At 41.6% G+C, this 26974-nt stretch overlaps 1 protein-coding gene across 1 annotated transcript in view; it reads left to right on the plus strand.

Annotated features, from left to right (window-relative positions):
- celf2 (cugbp, Elav-like family member 2) overlaps nt 1-26974 on the plus strand; it is a 229030-nt gene that overhangs the window by 161480 nt on the left and 40576 nt on the right. Inside the window, 2 exon segments of the mRNA XM_067581502.1 lie at nt 16078-16126; nt 21511-21645. Of these exon segments, the coding sequence (XP_067437603.1) occupies nt 16078-16126; nt 21511-21645 (184 nt within the window).

Genomic DNA, 26974 nt, shown 5'->3' on the forward strand with positions numbered 1-26974 from the left:
TGGAGCACTCCAGCACGCTCGAGGGCAAAGCAATAAACGGGCCGCAGTTAAAAAACCAATACCTGCTTATTAACTTCCCCACTCTCATGGCTTGTAAAAGCCAGCGGAACAATGTTTGTATTGGCACTCTTCCCCTCCTCTCGCTCTATCTCTCCTTCCAAAACCCAAGGCCCTAACAGGGATAGATGCAATCAGAGTGGAAAGCTGGACGGGGGCCAAATTGTAGAAAAAAAAAAAAAAAAAAAGGGCACCGGTTTTGGCAGCGCAGGCCGGCAGCCATGTTGGTTTAGGTCTGAAACAGTTGAACAGCTGCCATTTTTTTTTTTTTTTTTTTAGGAGGGAATTAAGCGAAGGGGTCTTTGGTTTTGGCGGTGTCGAGAGCAAAAGATCGAGGGTTTTCTCGTCGGGTGACAACAAAAAAAGGCGGCGCTGCCTGTTCTCTGTCAGCTCTCTGCCTCCTTCACATATCTCCCGTCGCTCTCCTTCACTCCTTCACCTATCTCTCTTAAAGATTTGTCAGTGTTCTGACAAGTATATCACCAAACGTACACCGGCATGTATACCAAATGTATGCATATGTGGTGTTATGTATGCAGAAAGTGTATCTCCATGTCAGCTCCACACCTGTCTGTCGTACTTCAGTGATAAAGTAATGTTCCCGCCGCCTGCGCAGGTCAGAGCAGAAACTGGATGTTGTATTACTAAGGCTTGTTGTTTTCAGTTGTTTTTTTTTTCTTTCTTTGAAAGATTGGTTCCCAAACACCCACAAGTGGTTGTTTTTCCTTTCCATTGAGAACACGCTGATCACTGTAGTTTCCAGTAGACAATGTCATCTTGAGATGAGGAGATATAAGAAAAGCTCTCGATTGTTTGGGAGAAAAAGGAAAAAGTAAACAAACCGTCGTCTCTATGGTGGCGTTTCACTTGTTAACTGGCACAAGAACACTGTAGTTTATGTGAAGCATTTCACTGTTTTACCACTTATGTATAAAACATCCAGGAGATATTGCAGAGCCTACATGTTATTGCATGCTACATGTCGAAGTATAGTCACCAGGGGATGGGAATCACACATGAACTCACAGTACAATGCTATCACGATATTCTTCCCATGATAACGATATATCACAATATCTGTCACTGAAGAAGAAAGAAAAAATATTTAAAAGAGCAGGAAATCAACAGTACATTAGTTTCACAGAAAATAAAATGCCAACAAGTATAAACATCAGAACACTGATAACTGTAGCTTCAGTTTATGCCTCTTACAGAGCTGCTGGTAGCGTTAGCATGACAGTAGCATGACGTTATGCTAATAACCTAAAGATTTACACACGACCTGCAGATAACTAACTGTACTATATTCAGAGTTAACAAGATATTCAGGGCTGACGTTAGACTAAACGTTAACATTATAAACAGCAGCGGCTACGTGCTGACATTCCCCCCCGCAGACACACAACAGAGAGCCTGTCGTAGCAGAACCGCTAGCTCAGCTACAACAAAAGTACCACACAGAAACTTTTACAAAAGAGCCATGAATGTGCTTCTAGTGACTGTCAAAGCTCCAGCAGACTCTCTGTGTTTCCAGCAAAGACACGGTGAGTCTGACAGCAGCTGCTCACGGCTGGTTATATTGAGCCTCTGTTTTAGCTCCTGTCTCTTTAAGGCCCCCCTTTCCATGAGCATGCCCTGTTCTGATTGGTTAGCTACACGGATGCTACACAGACAAACAGTAGGATTTCACTTTTTTTTCTCACTGTTTACTCAAACTCGAAAACTTCTCAAATACATCCGTAAAATGTTGTTTGTGAACATGTGTAAACGATCTGACGCCATCATGAGGAGGAAGTAGAGGTAACATTGCAAATGAAGCATTCAGAGCAGACTGAAGCCCTGGGTCTTGACTTGCAGGGAACATTTCTACTTACTGTACGTTAACCTCAAGTTTTGGACCTTTGACGACATTTAATATCTAACGTAACAGTATAAAAATAACAGAAAATCACAAAAAGCATGATATGTCCCCTTTAAGTATTTCTTTACTGTAAATGGCAGCCAGAACAGCAAGCTTAGAATTCTATTGTAAAGTCTGACTTGTTTTCTTGTTTATTCTGTTTTTAAAGCTTTGAATCTTAAAGATTTTTGTCCAGTTTTAGTCAAGCAGCAACCTCCGGGGCTGTAAAATGAAGCCAATGCGGAAGTGCCAAATACTGCAGTTCCTTGAATGGCCACTTGAGGCTCCAAAAGCGAGTCAATCCCCATAGACCCCCATGTTAAAATGCCCAACTTTACAGCAGAAATAAACATGTTTACAGCCTGGTCTCTATAGCTAATTTCCCCTTCCATGACAACTGTACGGAGGGTGAATTTTTTTATAACTCACCCGTTTAAATTTTATTAAGCCGTAAAGTTATGCATAACGAAGGACATGGCTGCTTTGAGTGACAGGTCCACCAGCCTTTAGGTGGCTTGTTTCAGCCATTCGGCTCGCCTCTTTGCCTATTTTTGATTGGCTGGGAGTTAGGCAGAGTCACATACTGCCAAGATGGCAACGGCCAGAGCGGCTCGCTTTGAGCTTCAAAACCGCTCTTCAGAAACCAAAGGGTGACGTCACGGTAACTACATCCATATTTTTAGTTCATCTACATGATGCTCCATCTAAAAACTATTCTCTCCTGTATGTTAACTGGCTGCAAAGATGAATAAAAGACTTTTAATTTTTGAGAATAACATCCACATCCAGGCTACATCCTTCTGTCAGAAGAGGCTAAACACCTGCACTTTCACAATCAGAGTCACTGCTTTCAGTTCAGTGGTAACGGCTAGCACAACACATCAATCAATTAAGAAATACAAATAATTAGTCCTATGTTTGACATTGACATCCAGAGAGTCACACACACACACACACACACACACATCATGTTACTTCTCTGAACAGTTTCATTGAAGATGGGTAAGCAAAATGTGTTTCTCAAAGAACAGCAGCTCTCACTGAAGTCGTTTTCTAATGACCCGCTAATGAAGCTCTGGGGGGGTCGGAGACAAAGTGTGTGTGTGTCGCCTGGAGAGTCGTGTGTTCTCTCTCCCGACTCTTAATAGCACTACACACACATATATAACACACACAAGACCCCCGCTATAACCCATCTATCGTCAGAAAACATGCCCCGTACCCCTGGAGCGATTTAAAGCCATAAGACCGGACCCCCCGCTGCACGGACTGATCGACACCCCTGCATGACTCTTCAACACACACACACACTTAAAAACACACACACAAGTGCACACATAAGCAAATGCCTGCAGTTTACTAGATTAAATTTTTTTTTTTTTTTTTAAATTTCCCCCTCCTGATCCACTCGGCATCCCGCCCACCCTCCACGCTAGCACAACACACACACACGCTGAGACACACACACACACACACACACAACAACACGCAGCGAGTTAAAGCCTGTCAGCCTGCCTGTCAGACAAGGTTGTTTGAGATTTTCCACTAAATTGAACTCTTTCATTAGTAGCTGACAGATGTCTAAATGCCCGGTGTCTCCCCCCTCCATCCCCCTCTCGTGCCTTTTCCCCCTCCGCTCACCACCCTCGAAGCCCGCCGAGAGGGCCCCGGGGCCGCTGTTCCCAGTCTGAAGCTGGGTGGAGGAGGAATGGAGGGGATGGAGAGAGATGGAAAGGATGAAGGGAGGGTGGGGGGGGGGGTGGGAGCTAATCTAGGACATGTCCTCCGGAGTGCCCTCCAGCTTTGAGAAGTTCAATCCTTTATCCTCGTTTTCTTTCTTTTCTCACTCTCTTCTACCTCTTGCCCTCTCTCCATCCTCCCCCCCTCCCTCCCTCCCTCCCTCACTTCTCTGTTTCTTCTGTCCTGTTGAATCTCTCTCTCCATCTTTCTCCCTCTCTATCTCTCCCTTTCTCTTTGTGAAAGAGGATGAAAAGCTCTTTGATTCACAGTTTCTCTCAAGGATATTTCATTCTGAAAGTAAGGCGGAGAGGAAGGGGAGGGGAGGAAGGAGAGAGAGAGAGAGAGAGAGAGAGAGGGAAAGGAAGGGTGTTGGGTGGGGTTTGCGGGTGGTGTGGTCATGAGGAAGAGGAGGAGGAGGGTGGGGGGGGGGCTTCAGACGCGATCAGTCGAGCCCCCCCCCCGTCCTCCATGTGGGCAGATCAGAGCGTTTGTCAAGCGCCAAGCTTGATAAGAAGCGTGGGGCTCATTAAAAGCTACCGTCGCACTGAGACCACACACACACACACACACACACACACACACACACAGGTCCCCACCTCCCTTACCTTTCTGCTGGCAAGATAATTAGTGATGCTCCGCTGCCAGAATACAGGCGCAAGGTTGTGTGTGTTCGTGCAACCAAAGGCACATCAAAGGCCCTCATCAAAGTAAGTGTGATCTCAAGCAAGGTTAAGGTTTAAAAGCAGCAATTTATAATCCAAAGACATAAGTCATTTAATCGGCCATTTATTATTTCAAGTTGGTGGACAGAGCTGTGGATTGAAGCACAAGACTGTAAGTGATAATGTGTATTATCATTTTCAATGATGTGAGAAATCATATTCTTTCATGCAAAAAGCCCCTGTGGTCTCAAGACTCCGACTGCTCCAGCCTTTGAAGGGAACTCGTGTGTGTGTGTGTGTGTGTGTGTGTGTGTGTGTGTGTGTGTGTGTGTGTGTGTGTGTGTGTGTGTTGAGAGATGATGGCCTGTGGAGACTGCGGCCACTTTTGCGCTACAGCTCTCGACTCTGGTCTGATGTTGACATTCATATTTTTGAATGTAAATCATATCTGAAGACTGATCGTCTGCTTTTGATCACACATTTAAAATTGTCTTTTTCAATTAATTATTTTTGGACAACCTTGGATATTATTTATTATTTTCATTGAGCATAATTTTCTAACAATGGATGCAATTGTTTTACTAACAGCTTCATTGGTGGTTAATCTTATTTGTAATTATTAATTTATCAATGTTTTATAGAATGATAATATGCTAGTGGAGGATTTAGAGCAGCTAAAGTGATTTTGACCACCTGACCAATCAAAAGTTGCTTTTATTAATAGCTTAATACTCATCCATAAAACATTCATAAAGGATTTATAAAGCATTAAAGTACGTCTGACAAAATAACCTCCGCTCAAATGTCCACTTAGCTTTGATGAAGCTAGTAAATAGACATTTAAGTTGAGATAAATGTCACTTATTAGATGAATGAATTATCAATTATTTATGAGGCCATCAGGTGCAACTAAGAAACCTTGTGACATATTGCTTATTAAGACCCAGATTCTTACAAAACATGTCTATTTTTTCCACTTCTATGTAACACAGACCTGATTTACGCCTTTAGTTGCATTTATTGTAGTTTTGTGCATTATGATATCAATTATGACAGCATTTTATTGCTCATAAGTGTGGACATTAGACGTCCTGAAGCGCAGGAGGCGAATCAGATCATCACACTAGTTGTGAACAAACACTTGTTTTATGTAACTTATTTAGAAGAAAAAACACATTTTTTCAATCCAGTTTACCCATTTCAGTTAGATTTAGCAGTTTTTCTGAGCAGTGAGAGACGATTAACCAATATTTCCAGTTTCAAGTTCCAGTAAGAAGATAATCTGGTTTGAACAGGGAGCTTGTATGATCATCTATACTACTCTCTTCCTTGTGGAACTCTGTTGTATGTTATCAGATTTGATTTCAACAGCAACTCGACAACTCAGGCTGTAAAAGAACTTGAATTTCCCTCCTTGAAGCTGAACCGTGAACGCAACCATCTGCTAGCTGTTTGTAACACGCAGCGCTCGTGACACTCAAGATGCTGGTTTTTGTTACGGTGCTCAATAGTTACCACTATTTCCTCCCTGCTTACTTCTATATTGAAACCTGACTGAAATGAACCGTGTGGAGTTGCACCGTCTGATATTTTAGTGAGGATAATCAGTATCTTTTGGCCTCTTGTTAGAGGCGGGAAAAAGCCTCGCTTGCAGCATTTCGACCGTGAGAGACGCCGAGGCTCCCGGCCGATACCTGAGCTGGAGTTGGAATCTGACCTAAAAGCATCACAGTTGGGTAATAAGTTCTATATATAATCAAAACAAATCCATCATAGCCGAAGCCAGGATGACATTTTTTTAAGAGTCCCGGCATATATCAGCTCACTGATACCTGGGCATACCCTCAACTTTGTGTCTCCCAACAAAATACTTGAGGGGAGGAATGCTCCACGTCCACACGGCCCTGTCAGTCGATGTGTGTTGTTTGTTCAGGTGCAAGCCTATTACACATATCGCTGCTCTATCACAATAGCTCTCCACGCAGCACTTAAGAAGCAGACGAGCTGACTGGCAGGGGGAAAAAAAGGAGATGAGGTAACTCCCACCGGCTGATAGACCGGCTGATTTACTCTTCAGACCCTTTCAAGTTTTCGGGCAGCTTGCCTCGCCTCGCCGCAGAAGAGCCTCTCTCTCTCTATCTCTCTCTCTCTCTCTCTCTCTCTCTCTCTCTCTCTCTCTCTGTGTGTGTGTGTGTGTGTGTGTGTGTGTGTGTGTGAAACCCGACCGCCCCGTAAACACCTAAGGAACCGGGAAGTTGTTGTAGGTGCTTCTCTGCTTGAAAACAGCGGAAATATGGATGGTGTAGGATATTAAATTTATCATGTACTAAGCCCTGTGTCATCAAACATTCATGTGTTATAGCCTGGAGGATATTATAGAACAAGCTGAAAGGTTAGAGCTCGGACAAGCGGTTTATAAAAAAAAAGGGGCTGACCGATAGACGAGCTATTAGAGCAACATACATCAGTGTTTTAAATGTGTGTGAGTGTGTGTGTGTGTGCTCATCTTTAAATCCTGCTCGGCTCCTCACAGATTATTTAAGTCCAGAAAAACAACAGTAGCCTCATTCATTGCAAACACACACACACACACATATATATATATACACACACACACACACAACCATTCCCACAGCGGTGTCATTACAGAGGCTCATTATCGAAATCAATTCAATTAAAGGCTGTAATTGCTGTAGTGAAACCCAAATGCTATCGCAAACAGGGCTGAAGGAAGGCAAACCTCATCGATGCGCCGACCCTCGGAGTGTGTGTACATTACTGTGTGTGTGTGTGTGTGTGTGTGTGTGTGTGTGTGTGTGTGTGTGTGTGTGTGTGTGTGCTCTTATTTAACGAAAGAAATATTAATCGCTTGTTTCAAATTAACTTCCCTAACCTCTCTTTTCTCTCCGAGTCGGTGGCAGCGTTTAAGCATATTGATTCGTCGGGGGTGGGAGGATGGAGGAAGGGAGGGAAAAGAAAGGAGGAGGAGGAGGAGGAGGAGGAGGGTGGCTGTAAATGCAGGCTAACTATGTTAAACACTTAGAGTAGTTAGTGTGGAGACGCGACGCAGCATAGCTAATGCCAAATCCCTCAATCATTCTGCTCACACACGCGCGCGCGCTGGGTTAATTGTTTACCGAGTTAAATGAAGTGGGGATAATGTAGGCTAACTGTGCGCTAAGCACTGCTAAGACGAGGGATATTGTAAAGGACAATTTGATTTACAGTCGTTTGTTTGCCGGGTGGGGGGGGAGTGAGAATTAAAGTCACACTTTATCTGTATCAAGGTGTTTGTCAGAGTGATGTGAGGGAAGCAGAGGGGGTGTTTGTCTATGTGTCAAGTGTGTGTATACAGTTTTTTTTTTGTTGCTGTAATGAGCAGGAATGTTGCAGAAGGGGGGAAACTCTTATGTATGTTTGTGTGATATAAATGCAGACTATAAATCATGTAAGGGGGAAGCATTCGTGTCGTTTACCGTTTAAAAACCGTCGTCAGGAGGACGTCGACGTGTCGAGAGCAGCAGCTAACGCGCAACAGATGTGCCGGCAGGTTTTATGAGTCAGGCCCGATGATGTCACAAGCTGAATCAAACTGATGAAAGTCGTTTGAGGAGTAGTCAGGAGTAGTTTGTATATTGCCTGTTGATCCATGATATTGGGAAAAAAAAAACATTTACTTGGTGTCGAGGCTTCGCTTTGGAGCATCTTTTTTATTTGCAGCTCTCACACCGAGCAGATCCGGTTTGACATGAATATCTGGATCTCTTTGAAGCTTTTGATCACTTTGAATGACGTTCTGCAGATATAATACCAGATACCAGATATAATTAACCTTATTTTGAACAGAATCAGAATCAGGAAAACCTTTATCAGGTTATCCGTCATAAGAGAATGATGGAAATTCGTCTTTGATGTTTTGAGTTTTTAACAATATCGAAGGAATGTGAGTCAAAGATGCGCGGAGTTGATCGGTGTCACGTTTCAGGATCATTACATGTGTGCTTTCTTCTTCTAATTTCACTGTGTAGTCTTTCAAATTAACTATTTTGGTAAAAAAAAAAGAAAATACACCACCAAACCAAAACTACAGCTGTTTGTTTTAACCAGTTTTTAAGTGTAAAAATGTCTTTTTTTTAATGGGACCAAAGTATTATTTTTGAATCTTTTTCTGAAAATCAATTAATCAATCAATCAAACTTTATTTATATACACCTTTCATACAAGTCAAATGCAATTCAAAGATGCTCAGTGTGGATTGGGAGAGTAATGAACACCAAGATACAAGTAAATTACCAAAATTAAAGCATGGTGACTTGTAAAATGTATAAAAAATCAATTAATCAATTATAAAAGATGTTAATAGATTAGAAAGATTTAATAATGTAATCCGATGAAAATGTAGGTGAAGTTATCAGTGATGATCACTGTCTGGAGGTCATGTGTGTGCCGTGGCACTTTTATAGGTGTGTGTGTGGATGCTGCTCACTTGCAGAGGTGTGTGTGTGTGTGTGTGTGTGTGTGTGTGTGTGTGTGTGTGTGTGTGTGGTCGGTCATACGGTCTCGGTCACTGATATTGAATCCCGACTGTGAGGGCCATCTGTCTGACTTTGACCCAGCAGCTCACCGTCACACCTTCAGACAGGAGGGAGGAGAAAGTGTGTGTGTGTGTGTGTGTGTACGTGCATATATATATGTGTGTGTTTGTGAGTGAGACAGTGTGATGTCGGGTACCGTACAGTATGTGCACTCCCCAGTTTTTTGGCACACGCGCTCCGGTCATGTGAACTTGGCTGTTGCTTTGAAGGTGTTGGCAAAGGGCGCGCACACACACACACACATATAGCAACACACTCCTCCAACACATCACACACACTCGTCCTATTCCCAGCGTGAGCCTCGAGTTAGTCCTCTGGCTCCGGGACAAGACGACCTCTGACCTTTTAAGCACCAGAGCATTCCTGGAAGAAGTCGGCGGGCGACAGCAGGCAACAGGGGATAACGTTAACCCGGGAGCAGCAGTTAACATTTAGGAAGTGTAGAGTTTCTCCGGACAAGATGCACTAGGAGGGACTATTGAACAGCCAGCCAAAGGGGGGGCGGGGGGGGCGTAGGGGGCGGAGGGGGTTTAGCACATAGGTCGCCTGAATGACGGCCAGGTTGCTGCGAGTCTCTGTACATGATGAGGATACAAAGATAAAGAAGCTGAAAGGGAAAGAGGGGGCTTTGTGGGTGACATTTCATCAGCTAGTCCGACAGATAGACACCTCGTCTCAGCCAGGAAGGAGAGGGTGATTAAAGAGAGACTGTCCCATAACTAGAAGGTCGTAAAAAATCCATCCTGGCCGCCTCCTGCACTCTGATCCCTCTGGTGTAATGTGGACCTTATGGTTTCACTCATCCAGGTTTTTTTTTTTTTACTGACATAAATATCTAGTGGTGATTGTGTTACACACGGCGGACAAGCTAATCTGGCTTGTAGCAACAACCGGGTTCTCGCCGACAAGTTAAATCTCCACTAATCAATATATTTTTTAATAACCATGAATCAAATGACAATGTGTGAGACGTAGTGACGAACCTACAGAGAGTTATCAGCCTACAGAACTCGTTTAGCCTTATTTAGCTCACTTTTTTTTTTGGTTTTGTGGCACAATGACTGTGTGGTTCAGTCTCTCATCAACCTTTTCAAGGATTTATTACACACTTAGTGAGAAGACACCATATTTTTAAGGTTTCTGTTTCTGTACACAATGCAGGATTTCAAAATAAAATGCTACACACATAGACATAGAGTGAAACTTATCAATTAGACAATAAAATAGACCAAAGTAGCACTAAAGATGAAATTAAAAGGGAAAAACTTGCATATATAAATACAAATACTACACTATTTTTTAGAATATGTGCAAAATAAATGCAAATATGCAAGTTATAGTGCAAAAAAACCAAAACTTGCAAAGGATTTTGTACCTGGAATATTTGGTCTTTCTAAAAAAAAAAAATTACCACAATGACCAAAAGAGAAAAGCGTGTAGGTGAATGAGCAGGTAATTCAGGGTCAGATGACTACGACCCAGGTCATCATGACCTGTACTGATGCCAAACATGTCAGCCCACCAAACAAACAGGAGACATCTGGAATATTTAGAAAGGGGCAAAGTACACCACACACACACACACACACACACACACACACACACACACACACACACACACACACACACACACAGAGTGCAAAGACGAAATTAAGAAATATCCCCGTAGTGCAGAGACACCTACTCACATTTGGTCAAAGTCCAAGATAAATTGAGAAAAGTTCTTCAAGTGAGTAACTTATCTAATGAAAGAGATGTGTCCAATCAGGGGGCAGGAAACCGGCTCCGGATGGCTCCTGCATGGTTTACCACCTGGATGCTTCCAGTCACGAGGCCGGATTGAAAATCCTTGTAAAACTTGAACCCTTGAGAACTTTAACAGATGACAATAAAGTGAAGTGAATTCAGGATGGAGACGCAAGAATTTCCCTCTCGTAGGACGAGTGAAGTCATCGGGTCCTCGTACGGACAGATTCGCTCTTAAAATGCACGTACGAGTTATTTAAGAACAATATCGGCATTCATCAGTTTTCTTTGTACTTAGAATGAAATCTACAAGTGGTCCAGAAGTTAACAAAATATTTAATATAGAGTTAAACAAACTTTGTGCAATCATGGCTGCCAATTTATTTAAAAGGTTTTTTTTTTAGATTTTATGATTTTTACGGCCGTATTTTCTTCTCTCATTTCCAACAGCTGCCTCAGTGTCCCTGTCCTGTATCATCAGCTGACAGCCTAACATCACCTGCAGACTATAATATTCTCTCCTCTAATATCACCGTGACAGTCACAGCCCTCCCATCACGGAGCGCTTTGCTATAGAAAGATGTTATTTAGCATCATATCATTCCCTCTTTACTTCAGTCACAGTGCAGAGCTGCTCTGGATTCATATCTTCCAATTGTTTCATGTCTCCTACTGTCCCAAAATGTGTTATGTCTTCTGATTTCTGAAAGCAGGGCTTGAAGTTGTTTTTAATCTTTGGGAACATTTTTTTGTGAATGAAACTCACCTACGAAGCCTTATATGGCAGTTTTAGGGGCGTGGATTATGCTAGTTATCACATCTCATGAACAGGTGGCATCTATCAGGCTGAAACTAGCGTTTTACGACTAATGCAGGCAGGATTTTCCTCTTATTGCTTTGTGCAAGAACGGATATAAGAGCAAAATAAAGAAAGATTCATGCATGAAGCTGCTGCACATGTAGCTGCTGCTCGAGAACTATAAATCCAGATAAATGAAAGTGTTTTTTATAGAAGGCTAATAAATATAACACAGTGCTTTGCAGTTATCTCAGAGCAGCTAAAGGGAGTTGTTAGTTCTTAAACAGCAACAACACGGCGGCTTGCCAACTCTCATTATTAGAGGTGTGAGTGGTGACTTTCAGTTAGCGCATTAATATGTAAATTAAATGTTAATCGATTTTCAAAGGTGTGCATTTATCATGTATTTTACAGCACGCGCGCAGTGTGACTCAGTCAATCAGAACTGAACTATGCAGTTTGTAATAAGGCAATTCAAGTGCTCTAAAAATGATTAAAAACAAATGGTGACACTTTACTTCAAGTGCACTGCTGAGGTATTAAAAGCAGATAATGAGCCCCTTAAAGCGCAGAAAAAACTTTTTACGAGACACTAATCAAACATCAGGAAATTGCATTCAGTTTTAACTTGTGTGTGTTATTAAACTGTACAGCCGCCCTGTAAAGAATTCAGCTCATATTTTGAAAAAAATATTTTGTTAATCACGTTCTGATTAATTATCATGCAGTTAAAGTGGCTTTTGAGGATCACTTGAAGATTTACTAAAGAAAATAGACTCGGCAGAGCAAAAGAAACTAGAAAAGAGGAAGAATCAGCTCTGGTGTAGTAAAAACCAGGTAAACAGGAAGTTGTTTTTTAGCCTCCCCGCTCGGTAGATGGATACATTTGTAAAGCTAAATGCCAGCGCAGCATCATGCCGGGCTGCACACATGGCTTTACACGGTGAAGTTTTTGGTTCTCCCTGCTTTTTATGAGCCTGAGCGCGGCGAGGACTTAGTAGTTTTTGCCGGGCTCCCGCTGAGTGCATAATGAATGGCAGACTGCGGCTGTGGGGCCTGCCAGGCGAGAAGAAACAGCGCTGTGGAATTGTAGGATAGCAGAGGAGAGTCTTGCTTTGTGGGTCTCGGCGGGAGCTCGCCGAGATCAAACATGTCGACAGCGCCTCCGCCCGCCAGGCATTCTGGGTAGACAGACCTGAGGAGGGGATGCCTGAAAACCAGACAAGAGTTTTTTGTACCTGTGTGTGTGTGTATGTGGTCCATGTATTCTTCACATTTTGGGGATGTAATTCTGTTTACACAGTCATGTTGTGACTTCACCTTAAAATTATTAATTTTAGGGCGACTTGGTTTAAAGTTAAGGTTATTTTAAGGTTATGTTAAGGTTAGGGTTAGGATAAGTCTCCAGGAAATGAATGTAAGTCAATGTAATGTCCTCTGAAGTGATGGAAACATGACTGTGTGTGTGTGTGTGTGTGTGTGTGTGTGTGTGTGTGTGCACGTGGCAGCTTTCGGCAGTGTTTTTCAGGAAGTGAATGACGGCGGCGCGGCAGATGCTGTCACGGCTTTTGTTTTCTTTTTTGCTTTTGTTTTTTATGCCGTTAGAGGACAGACTTTGAAATGGATTAACGAGAACTGACGTGATGTGACTTCCAGGTTTGCTTTGACATGACTTTTTCTTCGTTTGATGTGGTTTCAACACACACACACACACACCCACACACACACACACACACACACACACACCTCGTCCATGTCCCTGCATCTGTCCTTGTGTTAGTGATACTGCACTGAGACGGCAGCCCGAAGCATCAGCGACTATTCCTGTCTGTCCAAGTGTCTGTGACCCTCTTCCCTCCTTCTGTCTGTCCTTCTGTCTTCTCCTCTCGCTCTATTTTTTCCTCCTTCTGATTCATTTTTTTTTTCTCCGTCGATGTTCGATTCACACTTTCTCTCGTCTCTGTCACTGTCTTTTTCTTTCTTTGTCTCTTTTCCCCCCTTTTTTTTGTTTTTAATTTTCTACTCATCTTTTGTGCTTTTTCTATCCTTTTTCTTTCTTTCATTCTTTCTTTTGGAGGCTGATAAATGCCGCTAACTGCAAGTCAAAGCAGTCAACCGTCACTGAATTTCAATTAGATTTTGTTGTTTCTTTCCTTTTCTTCTTCCTGCTGTCCTCTGTCTTTCTTGCTTTTATGTCTTTACAGTATTAATTCCTCTTTTCTTTTTCTTTATTTCTTTCTCTTTTTTTTTTTACCTATATGCAGATAATGCACACTACAAACTTCAATTTCAAATAAATTTTGATGTTTCTTTTCTTCTTTATTCCTTTTTCTGTCTGGATTTTGGTTTTTTTTTTGTTGCTTTCTTCATTTGTTTCAGGTGCAGCCATGATTAGCTTGTTACATCTCTACCATGAATTTACTTTTTTAACTTTGGCAGTACAGTACACTACTCTATATGCCTTTAATTTGCTAGTCTGTTTATCTCTGTTTTCCTCCTCCTCCACCGTTCACTGCCCCCATCAGGCAGGTTTGGGAACTAATCAATGGACAGACTAGCTGTGTGTGTGTGTGTGTGTGTGTGTGTGTGTGTGCGTGTGTGCTTGTGGGACAAGTCTTGTAAAAGAAGAAGAAGAAGAAGAAGAGAAAAAAAAGCAGAGAGTGAGGATGATAAGAAAGAGAGCAAGAGGGAGAGAGTTGGGATAAAGGTGTGTGATAGAATTGGAAGATCAAAGCCTTCTGTCACGGCGTGACTGAGCCCAGGGGCGTTATGGGTAAGACAGGGCACATACACACTCATACGGACACACACACTCGCGCAGACACACACACACACAGACACTCACGGCTGGTATTTGACTCTGAGTGTGATTGATACAGGGCTAGATTTGGAGAATCACTGTCATTCGTCTCTCCGCAGATCAAACAGCCACATAATTTCCCATAAAGGAAAGAGAGATGGAGGGAATAAAAAGGGACAGAAGGGGAGAGAGAGAGAGAGAGAGAGAGAAAAAGAGGGGGGTGACAAAGCCTTCTCATCTGTGAAGTGTTTGCTTGTTTTCTATAAAAGGAGACCCACCACCTTAAAAACACATCCATCAGCCATCTCAATTAAACTGCTCCTCGGGAACATCAGAGAGATTTCAAATATTGAAAAAAAAAAAGCAAAGTGAAAACGCAGACATTAGACCCCATTTACGCCTGGTAGAAACATGCGATCTCTTATCTGGATAGCTGCTCTGGATGAGGGAAAAAATACATATCAATGCAAGGTGTGAATGTAAGCATTAAACCCCTTTTACACCTGGTTGAAACATGCAGTATGTATCTAGATATCTTATATAAATGCATCCGAAACACACGTTGCAATCAGAGCGCAATCAGATCACATCTGTAGGTGGTCTGGCTTTATTAAATATCAGCCATGTTTACATTTTGGCCACATTATTAAGAAAAAACATGTTGAAAGGTCACATAATTCCTCTTTTTTTCCTGCTACGTCATGTAAGCTTGCTAAAGCTTGATCTGGGGATGTTTCCGATCCAATCACGATGTAAATGCTCGTGATCAGATGTCGTTAGTTTGATAACGTATCCAGATTAATAACAGGTGATCGTCGGAGTCTTAGAGACGGATTAATGATTGCTCAAACAACCTTCGCAGGGGATCGCAGTAGTAAAGTTCTCATCCATCAGTTTGGTGACGCAAGCTTCGATTTGTGGTCGTGTTTGCAGACGGTGAGGTGATTTGAGACGTCTTTCTATGTAATCTTTACTTCTCTATTATGACCACAAGTTGGTCACAACAATCAGGAAGCTTAAGCTCAGCTTCAGCGAGAGCCCAGATTAAAATAACACCAACTAAACCTGAACAAAAGCTAAATAAACTACCCCAAAATTAAAGGTCACAGTGATAATAAGCTAAAAAAAAATGGCCCAGCGTACCTACATGAGTCAGCATTTTGCGGAGGTGAATGTTTCATGTATCTGACAACTGAAATCATCTCTCTATACTGTTGTGTGTTGTGTATATCAACCCTTATCTTTGCAACCACTGACCGTGTATGTGTTTGGGTCGGAGAAGGCAGTGAGCTTTACCTGTCGTCCCTCCATGTGTTTGCGTTAGTCTCTGCTAAGCTGTTTTTAGCACAAGATGTTTAGAAATGTTTATCTGCTGCTGCTTGTTGTTCTTACTTCTTCTTCTCTGTCTCGCACTTCTACTTTTTTTTCATCTTCTCAGTTTTGTTCTTGAAATCTTGTTTTTTTTCTCTCTTGGTCTTTAACACACTTCCCTGTTCTTGCTCTTTTTTTCCCTCTTGTTCTGGTATTTTTAGCGATATGGCAAACCCCCTTCAGGCGCACCACCACCCTGTGGACTGAAGTTGTTTTGGGGTGTTGCCAGATTTGCATCTAGCATGGAAAAACAAAAGTGGATATCTGCCTAGCTAAAAAAAAACTTGCATTTATGTGTAAATTATGCATATTAAACAACATGAAAAGTATAATTGTAACAAAAGTCTGATTGCATTATGCATTTGTAAGCGTAGAATTTAATATATTTTGTCTTTTATCTCCTACAGATGCACCACCCTATTCAGATGAAACCTGCAGACAGTGAGAAATCTAACGGTAAGTGGGCACACACACACACACACACACACACACACACACAGCCGCATCAATAGCCTATCACACACTCATGAATCAATAGCCTTTTTGAATTTGCTTGGCAATATCTATCTCAGCCGTGTGTTTTCTCTCGCTGCTTGACGGGCAGACGGGATGACGGACCGGAGGGTGGAGGGTGGGGGGGGGGGGGAAGAGATTGAACGAGACACATAGAGATGAACAGAGAAAGCAGGATATGATGGTGGTGGTGGGTGGTGGTGGGGGGGGGGGAGGATGCTGATGTATATAAATATATTTTTATATGTGTGATGAATTATTAAGGTGCTTTCGGAAGGAGGTCAGTGAAAGTTGAATCGTTTTGGCCTCGTGGTGAACCAGCCTCTCTCCCCTGTGTCTGCTCCCTCGTACAAACATGCACTCTCCTCTCGCTGCACACACACACACTCATTAATGCATCTATCTCACACACACACAAGCACTGTCACACACTCCTCGTCCTCAGATCACCCCCCCCCCATTTCCAAACTACATATTGCAGATTCACTTCTGAATTGATTTCCTATATCGAGCCTCGTCCTCTATATTCCTTTTCATTCTAACAAGGAAGCTGTCTGATAGTTTATACCACGGATTCTATATTTCTCTTGCTGTCCACAAATCCTGCGAGTACTTACTCTAAATACTTCATGACTTTCCTGTGGCTCTCAGCCGCCCGAGCCCACCGCTTTCCTACTGAGGACGTAAATACATAGAGAAATACATATATACTGCAACCGACAAGCTAGAGGTGCAGTTTGATTTGCCCCTTTATGTGCACGATGAGTCATCTAAAACAGTTATTATTTAACAGGAAGTGAAAAAAGAGACATACTCCAAAAATAAATGTGTTTTTTTTGACATATCTACCGAGAAACAGCAGAACAGTCAAAGAAAGTAGAGACACACGGGATAAAAAAAAAAAAAAAAAAAAGTGTTTTTAAAGACAGCTTTACAAGGTCTGAGTTTTTTTGTCGCTTTGTTCTGCCGATCTGTTTTTAATTGGTTCAATTCTGATGCAGCAATAAACATTCGGTGTAATTTGTCAGGTTCATTACATTCAGTGATATTTAGTCAAGGTAGATTTGGAAACTAAAAGACAATGTCATTAACGCGGTTTTAGAAGGATAGGAACACAAATGTTTTTAACGTGGTGTCCCTAATCACTTTTTTTAGGGGGGGGGGGGGGGGGGTCTCATTCTGTATAATTACTCGGCTTTAACCCTCCTGTTGTCTTCCCATCCACCGTGCAACTTTTCTCCTCCCGGGTCAATTTTGACTCCACAGATGCTATAAATTTTTAATAAAACACCCAAAATTCAATGAAAGTAGTGATCATTACTTTACTTGCAAAGTGTGTGGTATGGAACCATCCATGTGATTTTCAGGCAATTACATTAAAGAAAATCCATATTTCTGATATAAAACCATTTGAAAACGGGTCAAATTTGACCCGAGGACAACAGGAGGAGGGTTAAAGGGTAAAGTTCACTCAAATCATAAAGATGAATATTTAAAAATCTGAGGCTGAAGGATGGTTGTATTATATGCACATTGATCCTTTAAAAGCCTCGTCATTGATGGTGCAAATTTGGTGAGACTTTTGGCCCCGTATCACATGAAGTCAATGCTAAACTTAAACTACAGTAATGATTAAATGTTCTACTCATGACGGCTTCTTTTATGTCACAACCTCAAAGTGAATGTTTAGACTCCTCACTCTGAAACGAGGCTCCAGCTCAGAGTCCTCTTGACCCTTTTGGGCACATTTTGATAATTCATCTATTAGTTGAAACTTCAAGATGTTTTGCTGCTGAGCCTTCAGCTACCACCAAAACATAAAGGAGATAAATTACTTTTTTTATGTGCGTGTGTGCGTGTGTGTGTCTGTGTGTGTGTGTGTGTGTGATGCCCCCAAAAAAAAGATTTTTCAGAAACTACATTTCAAACTCCTGTTCCTCTGGATAATCCAGAGACCTCAATGTGGACAGTTTTTTTTTTTTTTTGGTGGAACATATTTCAGAATAGAAATCGTGATGTGTGTGGATCATTCAGGTTGGCAGAGCTGCAGCAAATATCTATTTCAAACTATTTGCATGACTAGAATACCACCAAGTGAGAAAATATGTGTTTTTTGCAATTTGAATGAACTGACCCTTAAAGCTGAGTAATTGAGCAGAATATGAAAATGGATAAACCATGATTGGATGAAGTGACCCTTTAAACCCAGTTTCAGCTACATTTGAAATGTGTTTTTACAAAGTTTTAAAGGTGTTTTTTTTTTTTTTTTTCTGACACCTGCAGCTACCTTCAGTGTACATATTAAAACGTCTACATCCAGTAGAGTCGTCCTTACGGTTGACACACGGACGATGAAGTAGCATCGCTGTATCTCTGTCCACTGCGGAGGGGGGGGGGGAATACAATAAAACGACAGCATCCGGCAAAGCAGGGAAGAAATCCTTATAAAAGCCATCATCCGCTCCGCTGAAATATGGCGAAATACGACTTTATAAGACATAACCGTCTGGGTAACGACGGTGGAACTCAATAAAGCGGCCGCTACTCACAGCCAGAACGGTAAAATATAGAGCAGGCCATACGTAACGTATCCATCCACTTAATGGTAATGACCTTTAATAAACTCAGCGTTAGAGTCGCTGTAACAGTGACGAATGGCCAGCTCAGAGCTTCATTAGTTTAGTCAGCGGAGGAGACGGAAGAAGAAGAAGAAAGGTGACAGTAGAAGATGTACAGTATAACAGCCGGATTATATTATTGGTAAATCTTAATGTGTTGAAGCACAGCGTGAAGCCAATTCTGCTCCGATTTATAAACCAGAATGCAAAAGCTGACTCCGGATCATCCTAGAGTCGGCTTTAGGAGTCTTATCACCCGCCTGCCTGTCTGTCTGTCTGTCTGTCTGTCTGTCTGTCTGTCTGTGCGCCTCGTCCGAAAAAACAGAAACAGTCAATTGTAACGATATCTCCTCTCTTTTCTTTTCTATCGACACAGAGTAAATTAATTACATTGCTGTTAGACTTGTGGTAATCTTCCTCTGGAGTGATGCTCTCTCTCTCACGCACACACACACACACACACACACACACAGACATTCGCATGCTGTGTACAAAGGAGTTAAAGCTTTTTGAAACAACACTTATCTTGGCAGCCTATCCCGACGGTTTGTTTTTTAAACACACAAACAATTCAAACAGCAAAATAAACAAGTGCGCTATTGATTTCCCAGAGTGCAACAGACCGCTTATCTCTTTCGCCTCGCGGTAAGAGCTGACAGTTTCCTCATTAAAAATGAATTGGATTAGCATTACATTGAATGGTGGTGGGAACACATAAACACACACACACACACACACACACATATTGTTTCTACAGCCTGATTCACACTTAACCTTCCCCTCCTCATACGCACTAAAAGTTTCTCACACGGTTACCTGCAGCCGGCTCACATTCCTGGAGATTGCACCAGGAGAAGGAGGGATTGTGTCAGCGAGAGGAGAAAGACAGGAATCCATGAGGGAGAGAGAGAGAGAGAAGGAAGAGGAGGAGAGGTGGAGGGGGAGGTGGAGAGGGGAGGGGGGGAGGAGGAAGAGGGTGAGAGAGGACAAGCTGGAGAGTCTCAGCAAGCAGTCGGTGTTGAAGTGATAATGAGACATTGATCAGAGCGTCGCAGATGGCATGATGAAATACATGAACTCTTGTCTGTCTTCATTTCTCTCCCGCTGTCTCTTTTTCTTTCTTTCCTTTCTTTCTTTTCTTTGACTTGATTCTTTTGATTGCTGGTTTGTTCTGTCTCGTTCCATTTTTTCTTTTCGTTTTCGCTTCGGTCTTTGTTTTTCTTTTTCTTTCGTTTCTCCCGAGTTTATCGTCGTCGCGTTACAAGCAGTGCATCCTACATCTGCAACGATCAGTCAATTAATCAGTTAGTTAACAACTATTAAATTAATTGCCAACTATTTTCCCTACCATTTACCTCTTTTTGTCTATTTCAGAGGGTGCAGGGGGCCTTTAGGAGGAGCTAGCAGGTCATCAGTATACACTACATAAAAGTGATTTTATGTAGGGTTGACTTTTTCAATCATAAATCTGTAATAAACATTGTGTTTTATAAGGGTTTAGAACATTATAATGGAAGTATATGATCCTCATTAATGTCTCGTAAGTTGTTTCAGCAATTTGAGGATTTGGTCTATATTCGACCACTCAATATCAATATATGATATATGATAAAAATGGTCAAGAATCCCTCCAAAATACCACATTAAGACACCAAAATCTTGAGGAACACCATAGAAAAATTCATGCTGTGGTATCAAATACTACATTACACTACACTTTTTACATTTCTGTAAGAATTGCATTTTTCTGCGATTGGATGGCGAGCACCTCTGGTCTGGAAATTGCTCAGAAACCCCCCTTTATTGTCAGTATATCTAGTTACGCCAGACATCCTCTGAACGCCTGAGGTTTCTAGTTTGTAGTTGTAAAGTTTCATGAGGCTGTGATTATCCTGGAGATCGCAATAGTTCATTTAATACGGTGAGGTCAAGTTTAAAAAAAATGGTCTCACTACAATGAAATGGCTACTATGGGGACTAACATCAGCAAACATGAATACAGTTTGGCCCATTGAATCCACAAGAAACTGCATGGGATTAGCATAAAGTTGGCATGTCTGTAAAGGGGAGACTTGTTGGTAACCATAAAACCCATTTTCATTCAGATATCTTGAGGTGAGGCCAATATTTAGCCTAAATTTGGAGTGGTATTTAGCCTCCTTCCTGACAAGCTAGCATGACATGGTCCGTAGGTCATCTAGTTTCATATGATACCAGAATCTTCACTGTAGCTTTAAAACTGAACCTGTTACTCTGCCTCTGAAAGACAGTAATGTCATCCGAGGATGCCGGCGTGCTTGTGGAGTTTAAGAGGTCAAGAAAAAAAACTCAAAATTCTCTGATTTCAGCATCTCAAATGTGAATATTTCTGGTTTCTTTAGTCGTCTATGACAGTAAACTGAATATCTTTGGGTTGTGGACTGTTTGAGGACGTCATCTAGAGATTTGGGAAACAGTTATCGGCATTTTTCACCATTTTCTGACATTTTATAGACCAAACAACCAATCGATTAACCAAGAAAACAATCAAGAGATTAATCGTTTATGAAAATAATCCTTAGTTGCAGGCCTAGTACATTCCAATGCAATGAAAAACAAGAAATAAAGTAAACAGATATACACCTCAGAGGAAATATTGGACATAAAATGTATTACTCATTTATATTCTCTTTCTTCTTCTTCTTCTTCTTTTTCCTTGACCCCTTGCAGCTGTTGAAGACAGGAAGTTGTTCATCGGCATGGTGTCAAAGAAGTGCAACGAGAACGACATCCGGGTCATGTTCTCTGCGTTCGGACAGATCGAGGAGTGCCGGATCCTCCGAGGGCCCGACGGACTCAGCAGAGGTGTGTGTGTGTCGCTCCGGCTCACTTCCATCGCACACTTTAACGCTCCTCGTGTGAATATTATATCACCAGGACGGCCTCCAGAAGCTGCTGCGGTTCACTGTGTCGACTTGTGTCATGATGTCAAAGTCTGGAAGGAAGTATTTACCTCGTCTGTGTGACAAGAGGTGGCTGGTTGAAGATGGTTTCTGAGTATAAACAACATTTACATTAAATTAACTGACGATAAGTAGAATGGGCTCATTATTTTTAGGGTAATATATCCACAAAATCTTGGCATTTATCTATATTTATTGTCATTATTTTTAAAAAATCAAGAGTTTTAGTTTAACCATTTATTGCATTTTTTTTATTTACTTTGAAGTATTTTGCTGCATGATCAGCAGCTCATTCTCCTCACTGTCACTGGAAGTTTTTGCCTGAGCCGTCAATGTCACAAGAAGACGTTGTTTACTATAAACTGTGGTGATTAGTGTCTTCTTGCAGCAGGAAACATAAAAACTTTTGGGGACATAAACTTTTTTGGAGACAGTCATTTTAAACAGATCTGCTCCTTTTTTTTATTTTATTTAGGAAAATCAGTAATAACTGAAAAAGATGTGCCTTAAATTATGTGTTTCCATCTAATGTCAAGTGAATTTTAAGCAAACTTTTGAAATGTCTTAGGCGTCTTTCCATCAACTGGTTTGGAGCGAATTAACTAGACACTGCAAAGCGTAGTTTCATCAGAAGCTGGCAGTATAAGCTTCTTCTTCTACTCTGTTTATTTACTCATAAACAGAGAAGAAGAAGTAGAGGTTGTGAACCTTGGCCACCTACGAGAGACAAAATGGAGAGACGTCCTCAGGAATTAGTTTCAATTAGGCAAGGTGTAATTGTTCTTTCATGTCAGCGAGTGTTGGTTGTGTTTTAATGCCGACAGTAGAAACAGCTGATCAGTCAGAACTTATTCAGCAAAGGTTCCCATCTCCCATTTAGTGCATTTAACTCATTTGAAAAAGGCAAAAAAACACCTCAAAAACCAAGAAATTGAGGAAGTTTATTCAAAATTTGTCACTGCCATCACCGTTTTCTAATGCAATACTTCAAAATGCAGATAAAATACGTTCATAAACATATCACCAAATCCTCATCATCATCACTTTTGGCTTCTGTGACCTTAAAACAAAGCAATATCTACTTGTCACAGGTTAATTCAGTTACCGAGTGATTTCCCCCTTTTCAGATCGTTAAAGTTTGAAGCTATAAAACTTGAAAATAGCAGCCATTGTTTTTAAAATGTTTTATTTTGTATAGAAATACATATTTTGCATTGTATCTTATCAGTTAATCATCTTGTGACCCTTCAGATTCGATTGGTCCCCACTGGAAACCAAATGATGTTTGTTTTCTCCCAAAACACGGTTGAAACTTTTGTCCAGATTACATAAATTCATCAAGTCAAGTTTCAGGCCGTTAAGTTATAGGATGCAAGTATTTCACTTCCATGCATATTGACTATAAAAACCCCAGTTGAATGACTTTGCAGTGCAACCAAGCATTGAACCAAACCAAACCGAAAATACCAACTAAAACCAACTAATTACCAACCTGCTGTTGCCTCGTGTATTAAAATTAGCAGTTGTTTTTTTTAAATCCCTTAGAAATTATGACTCTTTGATACTGAAAATGAAATTGAGCTTTTATATTTCATTCTCTGTGTATTCGGGGGGATTTGTATCAGAAACTATTTTCAACCATCTGCTTCTTGAAATACGGTCAAGGCTTTTTTTTTCTTCAAGGTTTTGAAATGAAAGAGTCGTGTTAAAAAATGTAAATACCGGTGAATTCGAGCGACATCTTGAGGCTGTCGTGGCCACTGTGAATACATGCTTCTTCCTTTTCGCTCTATATATCTCCTTTCTCTCTCTCTCTCTCTCTCTCTTTCTTTTTTCTTCTCCCCCTCTTGCTCTCTCAGCCGCCCCCCTTCCTCCCTCCTCTGACCTCCTAACCTCCGTTCATATCCTTCACCTTCCCCGCCGTTCCAGTTTAGCCTCACTGTAAGCCGGTCCTAAGCTCGTTTGATACTTCCAAAGTGAGAGTGAGGACACTTTTAAACCTGCAGTCCAAATCAGAAGACGAATCGCTGCTCTGTTGCGTTTATGCATTTGGGATGTTGATGTTATACACAGCAGAAAGTCACTTTCAAAGCCAAGTTATAGCAGCCATGTACTAAAGAGGAAACAAGCATAAAGGATCAGTTTCATCAGTGTCAGCTAACATACTCATATCTTAAATGAGTTACAAAGGGTTTTGCAGAAAGAAAGAAGAGAAAAAAGATGAGAAAGTGGATGCAAATATAAAATTATAATATTTGGAAGAGAAAGTAGTAGGGATACCTATAATTTTAAATGTTTTTATAATGTTGAAACAATACCAAAGTTGCAAGACGATGCTATTTGGAATACCTTACTTTGAGGGATATAAACAAACCCTTTGTAGAGGTTCTTAAAGGATAGGTTCACAATTTTTCATGTCTGTCTTAAAACAATAGTCAGGTGGGAGATGGGAGACAAAGTCCACAGTTCTCCTTCTGTGCAAAAATGTATTTAAAGTTTATCTGAAGCTAATATGAAGATTCAGCGATCCATATTTGTCAGATGAAGTGGATATCTTTCAACGTTGTGCTAAATTCCCAGTTTTTGTTACCATCCTTCCACTGCAGCTCAACAAGGAAATACTGTCCAGTAATTTTGGAAGATATCCACTTGATTTGACTAACTCAGACTACTGAAGTATCATATTAGCTTTAGATAAACTTGTAAGTGCAATTTTTTAACACAACGAGGACTGTGGATTTTGTCCACCGTCACCGTCGTTTAATGGTCAGTATGAACAGGAGGAATGAATGCGATGAGAAAAAAACTCCTTTAAATGTTAATTTGGGCACCTGACTATTGTTTTAAGACAGACTTGAAAATATGTGAACTTATCCTTTAATCCTTTCATTTCTACCTAAATTAGAAAGTGTAAGATCAAACAGCAAGTTAAGACATATTGAACACTCGATGCTACAGACACGTTTCAGTTGGTACCAAAAACATATTGAGGTCTAAAGACATGTTCAGACCAAATCCGGCAATGTGTGAAAAATGGCAGCCCTCCCATTCTTTTGAATGGGGCGGTGAGTTTACACTGCAGGGTGGGGACCGCATTGGGCTCAGCAGAAAACCACAGCAGTTGAACCAGAATCAACTTCTGCTGGAACGCAACCCGACATCAAGCTACGGTGACCAGTCACATACAGTACATGCAACCACACATTCCTGGTGGATTGCTTTGTAACGTAAATGCATGTATTCGACTGTTTACCGTCATGATAAAAGATAAAACAGTTGCAGTGTCATAACTTTAACTTTCCAGAGTTGTAAAATCCTCTCTGTGAGTATTACAAACCGCTGTGCAGTGTTTTGGCTTCTGAAAAACCCTTAAACGCATTAACTCCAAATCGACTTCCTGGATCATATTTCAATGTCTCACCGCTACCTCATACTACACATCACCACCACCGAAGTGCCAGATTGCTGCAGGATTTGGTCTGAATGCCTCCTAAAGCCCAGCTCTAGAAATCAGAATTTCAGGCAAACCATAAAGATAACTGAAAAGCCACATGAAGTCCTCGTAATGCAGCCATTCTCAATTTCTTTACACAACTGGTGAAGAAAGTAAACCACTCTGAAACTTGGCGGGAGGCTGTTGCAAAGTCACGGAGCGACAACGGCAAATAATCCATGATGACAGGAGCAAATTTGATCATGACTCCGAATGTGGCAACATCTCAAAAAAGCTAAAAGTTGCCTCACTTGATTTGGAGTAGGGTTTGAGCTGCCAGCACACACACACACACACACACAGGAGAAAGCAAACAGTTCAACTCCATGTATTCGTGGCATGTTTGCTTCATGTAATTGGTGCAAAGTGCTGCTGGGCTATGTTAGAAACCAGTTACAGACCCATTAACGAAGTGTCAAACCGATTGATTTGGGTGACGCCTGACTGATGTGCTCGGAGTTGAGAATAGCTGCTTTAAACAAATGCTCAAAGTCGCCATTTCAGTGGATCAGAAAGTCAGCGTCTGACCAGGTTTGCCAAGTACTCGGCCATAAATCAATCACCTCATTGATCAATCCAATCTCGACTATCACACCTCTATAAATAGCCTTCATAGTAACATAAAGACCCTTTCCATCATCAGCCTTTCCTCACCTCAAACATCCCCCCTACCTCCCCCCCTACACTCCCTCCCCTTTCTCCCCTTTGTGGTTTCTATGTGCTGAGGAGATGGAGGGGCTTTCGAAACCCAAACTCTCTATCCTCCTATTCCTCCTCCTCCTCCTCCTCATCCTCCTCCTCCTGTCACTCGAGCTGTCGCTGTCATCGTCATACAGGTTCGATGTGGAACTGTCGGTCATGTATATATTTTTTTCTGTGGTTGTCAAACGTTATGGATGTTTTATCGTTGACTTGAGTCTTATTTTCTCAATGTACCTTCTCTCTCTTTTGTTCCTCAAGGTTGTCTCTATCTAGAACCTTTGCCTTAAACAACAAAAAAAACTCAAACTCCCATGTTCCTTTGCTTCTCCAAACAGCACCGCCCTCCCTGTATCTATCTGTTCACCCTGGCTGTCCTAGAATCCTCTCTTGCATCAATTTGTCCTCTTTTTCCCAGACATCCCACATCGGCCCTCCTTCCCTCCCTTCCCTCCGTTTTCCATCTTCCATCCCTCCCTTTTCAGCTCCTCTCTTTTGTCCTCATGAATATTTCAGACGCGATGGCCAAATCCTCGTTCCTGTAGAACTAATATAAACCACTTAACGGCTGATGCAAGTCAAACAGGAAAAAGCTGGTAGTCCGGTTTGATCCTGGCTAGTAAATAAACAGCCCCTAACCAGGTTGGAAATAAATAGGTCTTTAAGGATTTCTACATGCATGCAAGTCCCAGAGGCCTTCAGTCCCACCTTGCTATGCTGCTGAGCTCCTATTAAACCGGAGTATCAATCAGAAGAGCGCTCCGCCATCCCGCTATTAATAAAATATGGATCACACCACCAGTGGATGGCTGGGCCTGGGGAGCTACCCTACTTTCATTAAAGGACTGTTTGGTTCTCCACTGATGACAGAATGCGGCCCGTGAGGTATTTTTAGTGCGCAAGCCACTTCCCATCTCCTCTAAGACACGCAACAACCAGCCAGAAAGCACGGCTTTACTCATAGTTTTCATTATTATTATCAGCTTTGGCTTTAATGAATCAATGCTCAGGCGCTGAGGAATTCTTTATTTAGGAGCAT

This window comes from Thunnus thynnus, chromosome 23, assembly GCF_963924715.1.
Source record: "Thunnus thynnus chromosome 23, fThuThy2.1, whole genome shotgun sequence".
Lineage (NCBI taxonomy): Eukaryota > Metazoa > Chordata > Actinopteri > Scombriformes > Scombridae > Thunnus > Thunnus thynnus.